The following is a 9019-nucleotide window of genomic DNA, read 5'->3' on the forward strand; positions in this document are numbered from 1 at the left end:
ACACACACACACACACACACACACACACACACACACACACACACACACATATACATATATATACACATATACATATATATACATATATATATATATATATATATATATAAAGTAATTAAGATGACCACCAGCTACAACGTTAAAGCAGTGAACACATTATTGCATCAATAATTATAATCCAACAATATAATATACATGTTTCTGAAATGAAATATTCTGCTAAATGAATACTTTTACTTTTTATGCCAATACTTTTACTTTAGAGAAGTTTTGAATGCAGGACTTCATCCGAAAAGCACTTCAGTTGAAGCATAGTAATGCCTTTACTCCAAACACACACACACACCTTACAGATGTGGTCTCTCAGAGAGCCTCTCTCACTGAACGGCCGGATGAGCAGCGCTGAAGACTCACTGGTGCTGGAGAACAATAGCGGACAGAGATATGGAGTCTGGAGAAGAGGAACACTAATTATTTACAGCTCATTATTAATTAGAAATAAATGCATCTCTGCTTTTAATATTCATATTAAAATGGTACGATTTAAAGAGGAATATTTTTCTCATCACTACTGGATTTGGGTACAGCCTCAGTAATGTGGAATATATATATATATATGAAAAACTATCCGAATGACCATCAGAATAATAAAAAAAAACAATGAAGTAAAAACAAATCAGAATTTATTATTAACTATAGCTACGTTTATCCGTAGCTATCTCACCACCTAGCGGGTAGCTTTCTGTTGACATAGCTTGTGTTAGCTTTAGCTGTCTCCACGCCGTTATAATGACGAGTTCAACAGTTCACAGATCTAAGTGCAGTCACTACAGTTTGGCATGTTTTGGCTCCTTTTTGTTGCGGCAAATTTAACACAATGTTTATGTGTATATGTTCAAACAGTTGCTAAAAAGTCAGATTCTGGTTTCATGACCAAATGTTTAGTTACTGTGTTTGTGGCTGTGTAAGGCAGTGCAAGTTACTAACACACACACACACACACACACACACACACACACACACTGAGTACGTACAGACAGGCTGGTTAGCAGCTTTATTGCTGACTGCAGGTCTTTGTCGGACAGGAACTTATCAGGACCCAGGTCCACCTACAACACACACACACACAGATTATTGGTTATTTCGATAATTACAATCTTCTCTACAGACTTGCTTCTGTGAACTCGAGTTACACAAATGCAATTTAAGTCATGTACTTTTCAGATTTAAAATACTCCCAGATCACATATTTCCAGATACTTTGTAGCTTTAAACTCAGACTGCTTTTGCTCATGCACTCCCACTTAAATATTTAACTGTAAATCATTCACAACAGGAAATGAGAATAATTTATGAACTACTGAAGACGCACAATGTGACGCCATTAGACCTCCTTAAAAATAAATGGGAAACAGATTTGGATGAACTAATTTTAGACAAAGATAATACAGGGAATATTCTCCTCTTCGCTGCGCCTCAGGAAAACTGTTATTCAATTAAAATAAAACACCGTCTGCATTCGTTTCAAGTCAGACTTTCTAAGATTAAAGCCGACATAGATCCCACATGTGATCGATGCAGGTACAATCCAGACACTCTGGAAAGTCAAGAAAAGTCCCTTCAGTCATCTGAGCGGAGTGAAATATGGAGGAAATACCAATCGGACGGTTTACAGACTTTATCTCTCCGTCTGGAAAATACTTTAACATCAGTGAATTACTTTTAATTTAATCCAAATGAAGCTAAATTTAATCCCTACTGTGGGGAATCCCTCAGCGTCTGAGACATTCCTGGAAACAAGTCAGAGGAAAGTAAATGTGGAAAACTGTTCTAAATTCTTACTTCCCTTTGAAGAGAGAAAAGAAGAAGTCATTGTGATTCAAGAATTCATTGAGTAAAACTTGTCCATGTGTTGTCGTTGCTCGGAATTCGGTCACTTTTCCATAAAACGCTGTCCCGCTGAAACGTGTCACAGAATTATATTTGTAAAATGCTTCATTATAGTGATTTTGAAGAAACAACTTCATTTCAATCATCAGTTTGTGAAGGACTAAAGGTTAGAGGCTGGGATTTTACAATCCTCAACCTTCTGAACCCAGAGCACCTTTTCACTCCCGTCACATTTTTCTTGATTTTCACTGAAATATATACAGTAAGTCCTGCACTTCTATGGAAACAGCACGATCATGGCTAGAAATAGAGAGAACTTAAACATGTCTTTTGTGCAGTATAACAAAGTTGCAATGCCATAAATCATAAAATTAAAGAAATGCAAGTTGAATTTCTTTGATAAAGTGTTAACGCTCCATGTGATATATATACATTGAGCTATTCACCTTTGTACAACCTCTACTGTCCTCTCCTTAATGCAGTTCAGTCAAAGTTTTACAGATTGTTTTTCAGCCGAGTAGATCATGGCTTCCTAGTTGCGTTGAGAAGCGCAGAATTTAACGTATTTTACATGATCTGGTTTGAGTAAACGGTTTAGTTGGAGCAAAATTTTAAATGAGACATTTTTGGGATGAAATATCAAAATGTTAAGCTCATTTTCGATTGCTTTTTCTGACTGAAGCGTTCGTCACACATGATATGTTCAAGGACCGTCGGAAAGTAGAAAATGTTACAATCATGACAGTTTTTACAGCTTCTGGCTACGATATACGCTGGAGTTTTGCCCACTGTTTCAAGAGGACATGTTTTCCATCCCGCCGGCAGGTTTTTGAGTTCAGAGGGAAACCGTGACGTTGTACCGTTGCAATGTGGTTTGTGCAAATGAACGATGTTCGGCTTCACTCCGTGTTACTGACACCCGGAGCTCCTCGCTCACCAAGCGGTGAGAGTCTTCAGGACGAAACGTTTCAGGTGAGAGAGCTCCTCAGGATTGATTTGCACATACCACCCACATCGCAACGATACAAGTTTCCTTAAAATAATTAATTGATATATTTTGGTTCAAAATCAATACAAACAAAACCTGATTAAATAACAATTCACGCATGCATGTTTGAAACTTCATATAGAATATGAGCATTACTCCGAAGATCTCAACTCACTATTTAAAGACAGATGAAACAACGTCCCATGTTGCGCGCTTGTATTACTGTTCTCCTGAGACATTTCTCTCAGCCTGTTGTTGCTGTTTTTGGATCAGTGAAACTCGATTTCTTTTGTACTCACCCAGCTCAGCAGATACCGCTCTTTGGGCTGCTCTTTGTTTTTGATTAGAAAGTATTTCTTCCTGATCCTCCAGCCTTAAAACAAACAAACAGGGTGTCACTTCATTTGATAATCAGCCAATAAGAATCAAACAACAATGTTGTCAAACGTGTTGACATACATTCAAATATACTGCATCGTGTTAAAGCAACACTTTTGAGAGAAGAGGAACACATTCTTTCTCTTCCAAGCAATGAATCAATGAAACACATTGTTGCTTACTTCAATACGCTCTGTTCACTGTGCTGCTGTTACAATCGCATTGTAGCTAAATGCTAAACAGCGACTAGTTTAAAGCGGTAGTTTGGATGTTTTGAAGTGGGGTTGCATGAAGTACTTATAGAATATTATTTATTTTGGATACCGACTGTGTGCAGTGTTGCATTTGAAAACAACGAAGCTAAAGCAAACTTCAGCATGCTGTGCTAGCGGTGAGCATTAGCACTGCAAACAGTCAGGTTCAGAGTCTTACCGTTGTCTTTGAGAGGCTCCAGGACCTCCCACTTCAGGTCCGACCTGAAGAACATGGAGACCTGCTGCAGGGCGATCTCTGACAGACAGAGAGACAGAAAAAGTAAGAAAACAATGAAATATAACAATACAAAAAGAGAGATATTGGTGATTTAAAACAATAAATGGTTACACTGTTCTTTGCATATCGATGTCCTTGTAAACACACGAAAACCGGCATTGTTTTGACAATAAATGTTCATAAACATACAGCTCTCATGGTCCACATGTGATATCTGCCACAGTGCCTCTTTAGAAACTACCACTAGAATTTTTCAGAATATATTTATGAGTCTAAAAACACAGAATCCAAGGTGGTCTCTTCAAACACTTAAATCTGTAGCAGTGTGTTTGTTAGTAGTTTTATAAATTCATCACATCTTTTGTAAAATCTGAATCTGCAAAGCAAATGTTAAAAAAGAATATATTCAGGTTAATGTCATTGGGTAAAAACTACATTAAAATACATATATACCGTGTATATATAGTGAATATTTAGTGAAGTATTAAGTAACATAAAATATTAAAAACTGTACTTAAGTATTTGATGTGAATTTCCATTTCTGAATAAGAAAAAACTGAAAATAATCTCCCAGTGAAGACGAAGGAACACACCTGTGTAGTTGGCAGAGTAGTTGTTTGGGTCAAGGAACTTCTTGACTATCAGGGAGCTGGAGAGCAGGGGATGCTGGGTAATTGAGTCCAGAAAGGCCTGCAGTCCTCTCTGCCTCTCTGCTATGAACTCCCTGTCCATGTTTCCAATTAGCTTCTTGGGAGGAAGCGGGAGACTGATGCCACAAACCTGCAGAGAGAGAGCGAGATGGAGTTTGTTTCCTTATCAACTTTAGTCCTTTCCTGTATATCTAAGCAATGTATTTACACAGAGACAGACTAACAACAGGTTTCCGACAGTTCTGCTGCATGTTGACTGAAGGTAAAGGGGCTGACTGGAGGTCGGGGTCAGTGGGAGACCCCAAAAAAGGAAATGAGCAGGCGAAACCTCAGCAGAAAAACTGCTAACTTCCTGTTATCGAGCAATGATTTGACCTGAACATAAGACGAGTCACAACCAGGACAATCTGACACTAACCCCAAAGTCAGAGCTGCTCCAGGCCTCTCCAACGCAGTTCCATTGATTATAGATTTAATAAAGATCAATATGATACTGGGAAGATGCTAATCTGAACTGATTCTAATGATCTTTAAGTATCAGATGCACCTTTTCCACATGTGACCCTTTAAAGTAAAGAACGACACAAAAATGAGCTTTCTTTTTCTCGAAACAAGCAAATCTGTCTGGAGGCTTTTTTTTTTTTACTTAATATCTTAAAACAAGAAGAAATTAAAGGCCAACATGGAAGTTATCATCGCACTGGTTCCCTCGACAAACAGCCGATGAATAATAATAATAATCTCTGTGGTAAACGGTTTATGATACTTACACGCTTTGTTGGTAAGTGCAGAAGTAAAGAACTGACGCTATAATCAAAGTTCATCATGACTTCACTTCCACCAAGCTTGATATATTTAATGTCCCCGACAACATCTGGAGTCTCATTTAGCCACTTGTTTAAAAACACCTTTCTTAAGACACAAGTGTTGTATTTACTGACAATTTTATGTTGTAGAACAAAATGTGAAAATCTCTGAAGCTTGTTTTCACCACAGAACTTATTTCAGCCACCAAATGTGTAAAAACACCGACTCATTTCCGGGTTTTAGGATTCCTGCAGCACCCCATCCTTACACTAAGATAACAAACACTTCACACATAACCATGAACCCTCTATCTTCTGTAGGATTGAGCCACCGTGACAGCTGTCACGGTCCAGACTGAGATATCTCATCAACTAATGGATTGCCATGAAATGTATTTCATGGCAGCGGAGCAGAACGAACACACAGCAGCGTTTTCAACATATTCTAGCGGAGATATACGGAGTGTCGCAGTGCAACCTTCCAAAGCAAACAGCTCATCAGTACACAGACCATCAGACTGCCCTCTCAAACCACCAGCCAGGAAATCAATGACACAACAGCAAAACCTTGAGCATATCGTACCCAACAGGCACTCAGTGTTTCCAAACAGGAAGGAGATTATTGGCTAAGACGATGCCGCGGTGTGTAAATGTGCACTTATAGACATTTCATGTTGGCAGGCTGCCGTTTTCTTCATGTTATTAGGCAATTACAAACAACGCACTTCAACAGTACTGCTGCCCATTTTATAAAGCAGTCCACCATAACAGTGTATGATAATCATTTTTAAAACTAGTGTCATCTGTAGAGCTCAGTCACCAAAAACACTAATTTCTGCACCGAGCATTTAAAGACATTGTGAAAAGTTTGTAGTTTTTTCCTTCAGCAGCAGCTTGAATTCATGTCAGTCACGAAAGATCCGAAAATGTCCGCAGAAACTTTCTCAAAGCAGCGACGAGGCACGAGACACTTCTCTGCTGGTCCATCTGTAAGACGAGCATGTTTTAAAACACCCAGGAGACGCAGCGACGAAAAGAAACTCACCATCAGGCTGCTGTTGAGGACATCAAAGTCGCTGTAGCGCCGAATCACCTGCAACACACACACACACACACACACACACGTTACTGACCCGTCTGTGATTGGTCAATTCATCTCCTTATTGGTCTTATGATCTGGACATTTTTAATCGGTCAGTACTTCTGCCAAACAAACTGATTGGCATTTCATAGTCATGTTCTCTCCTCCGTTCATTCTAATTGGTTGCCACCTGAGGTGGTGATTGGTGCATTTACCTGCCAGCTGTTCTCTGAAGACACGCCCCTCTGGACCCGGACGATGTACTCCTGAGAGACGAGAGAGATCACAGCCATCAAAATATTAGTTTGCTGCTTTTCTTAAGTAACTAAAAATTGTACAATCACAACTTGTGTAAATGGTTTAAACAATGAGAAAACACTGGGCAACCATGTCCAAAATTACATTCCCATATAACTAAAATCCATTCTCGATCAGGTTTCAAGGAAAACATTTTCTACCGATTACGGCTCGCAGTTTTTTAAAATTGGAACAAAACAAAAAAGGAACAAAATGACTTGTTATGTTTAGGTTTGGTAAAAGATCATGGCTTGTTTTAAAGTTTCTTACTCTATTTAAGGAAAAGACGTCAATTAAAATAAGTCAATGTTGACTTTTTTTTTTTTTTTTTTGCAGGGCGAAGGTCCCATTACATATCGAAATACTAAAATAAAGAAACAACTGTATTGCTATGAAAATAAATGGGATGTGAATAAATGGAAACACAAACGGGTTCATGTTTCAGTAGAGTTCACTTTCGGTTTATTTTCCAAATAAACGGTTTAAATAACACAAACACTGTTCAGTGAGGATCTGTCTGATCACGTCGCTGCGTTCACAGATCTCTGCAGTGAAATGTTTTCATAGCCAACAAGAATGATTATGAAAACAGGACTCGTGGCGTAAACACAGACTTTTCCTTTAATCCAATCCTCTAACAGTGTAATTCCTGCTGACAGGCTGGTTTCTCCTGTTGTCTCGCTTTCATTCGCGTGAGCCCAACACAAACACATGACATCACTTCCTGATAAACTCAATACAATCTCACAGACGATTTCTTTCGTCAGTCTCTTCTGAAAATGTAAAAAAGTTACAAAGTTTTTTCTGCAGTCCAGCAGTGTATGTTTCATCACTGCAACAACATCTCTATTATTCATGATATCCACCCTCCATTCATTTATAGCAGTAATGTTTGCAGTCGATAACAGTCGTCACCGTTCAGTTCCTTCTGTCCTTTTGAATTGCCTTGTTGTTTAAAAAGGTGCAGCACACATAATCCTGCCTTCTGTCCATTCTCGTAGCTCTCCACTCGCCCCGAGTCTGTAAAGCTGCCGACCTTTGATCTGCAGCAGTCTCGTGCTTGTGGAAGCCGCGAAAAAGAAACATATCAAAACAAAAGGGACAACCGGCTGATCGGTATCAGCGTCAATACCGATCACATGAAGCAGGTCAGGTGATCCACGCCGAGTTCAGTCCTCTTAGTAGGTGTCACATCATTTAGCTTCAGACTCTGTTTTCTTTGAGCGACCCTAATTCCCGGCCTCACGTTTTTCAACATGTAAACCGTCCCACTGAGTTCCACACAGCGAGACACGTAAACCATCCCGATGAGTTCCACACAGTGAGCTATAACGAGTACTAGTAACAGCAGATACCAGGACGTGGAGTATTGGATCCACACAAATGGAGTTGACCTCAGAACATATTGTTGAACTTCGATAATATCCAGAGCAAGATTTCTAGTCGTTTGTGTTATTAAAAATGACTTTTAATTAGTTTTTTCTTCTTTGGAATAGAACATGCAAGTTCTATGTTAAGATATATTTTTGCCACTGACTGTACATTACATTATTTTATTAATTTAATTGGGAGAAACGCATGATAACATGACACCGACCTCCCTGTGTGGAGTCCATCAGACTTCCTCTCCTTCTAGTCAGTGACTTCTAATTGGTGACCAACAGGAAGTGACTCGTCCTTGACTAGAAGCTCAAATACATGCCCCAAATACAGTGTTAATGAGAGGCACATGCTCACATTTCTTAGGCGTTGCTTATGTTGTGAAATTCTGGAAAGTCATCTGACAGATTCAGCATCAAGGAAATCTGTAATAATGTTGTTCTGAATTACAGGAAAGTTGGTGTTTTGAGTGGACTAAAACAAAAAATAGTAACTCTGTACAAAAACTACCAACAGGGAGAAATGTAAATACATAAATACAGTTATTATATCCGTCAGTATTAGTGTCTCCTATGAGGTTATGGTTCTGTTTTACATGTGCAACAAGGATGCCTGACATTAGCATGCTAACTGGCTAGCTCAGCTGATCCCAAACAACAAACCCGCAACAGATGCGTCCATTATCGGACAGACGAACACATGTCCCGCTTCATTATTATTCCTAAAAACATGCTTTATGTCCACCGACAGTCACGTTGTTCAAACGTCATTTATTACTGCAAACGAGTATAAAGTACACATTTAAGTGCAAAGTAATGCTGAACATGAGCTTTTACAACAAGTTGAGTTACAATGATGAGATGATGTCACGCCAAAATTTAGTTAAAAACAAATCCGACAAATTAATGTTTCCGTTGATTTTAACAGACGCAGAGATTATTCGTGTCACTTTACAAACATACAGAAAACAGCAAGCATAGTCCTCATACAACGTTAGTAGAAAGATGTCAATGGAGGCAAATAATAAAAAAAACGACGTATTATTTTTATACATATT

The 9019-nt window shown here is 38.8% G+C and overlaps 1 protein-coding gene across 1 annotated transcript in view; it reads right to left on the reverse strand.

The window, feature by feature from the left end:
• The window catches only part of pxk (PX domain containing serine/threonine kinase), a 23366-nt gene that overhangs the window by 12591 nt on the left and 1756 nt on the right, over positions 1-9019 (reverse strand). The window contains exons 2-8 of the mRNA XM_031845338.1: positions 6501-6551; positions 6250-6297; positions 4342-4528; positions 3689-3766; positions 3178-3251; positions 1035-1109; positions 347-451 (exon numbers count right to left, since the gene is read on the reverse strand). Of these exons, the coding sequence (XP_031701198.1) occupies positions 347-451; positions 1035-1109; positions 3178-3251; positions 3689-3766; positions 4342-4528; positions 6250-6297; positions 6501-6551 (618 nt within the window). The remainder of the gene's footprint in view (positions 1-346; positions 452-1034; positions 1110-3177; positions 3252-3688; positions 3767-4341; positions 4529-6249; positions 6298-6500; positions 6552-9019) is intronic.

The sequence above is a fragment of the Anarrhichthys ocellatus genome, unplaced genomic scaffold (genome assembly GCF_004355925.1).
Source record: "Anarrhichthys ocellatus isolate YVR2014 unplaced genomic scaffold, GSC_Weel_1.0 scaffold1, whole genome shotgun sequence".
NCBI classification, from domain to species: Eukaryota; Metazoa; Chordata; class Actinopteri; order Perciformes; family Anarhichadidae; genus Anarrhichthys; species Anarrhichthys ocellatus.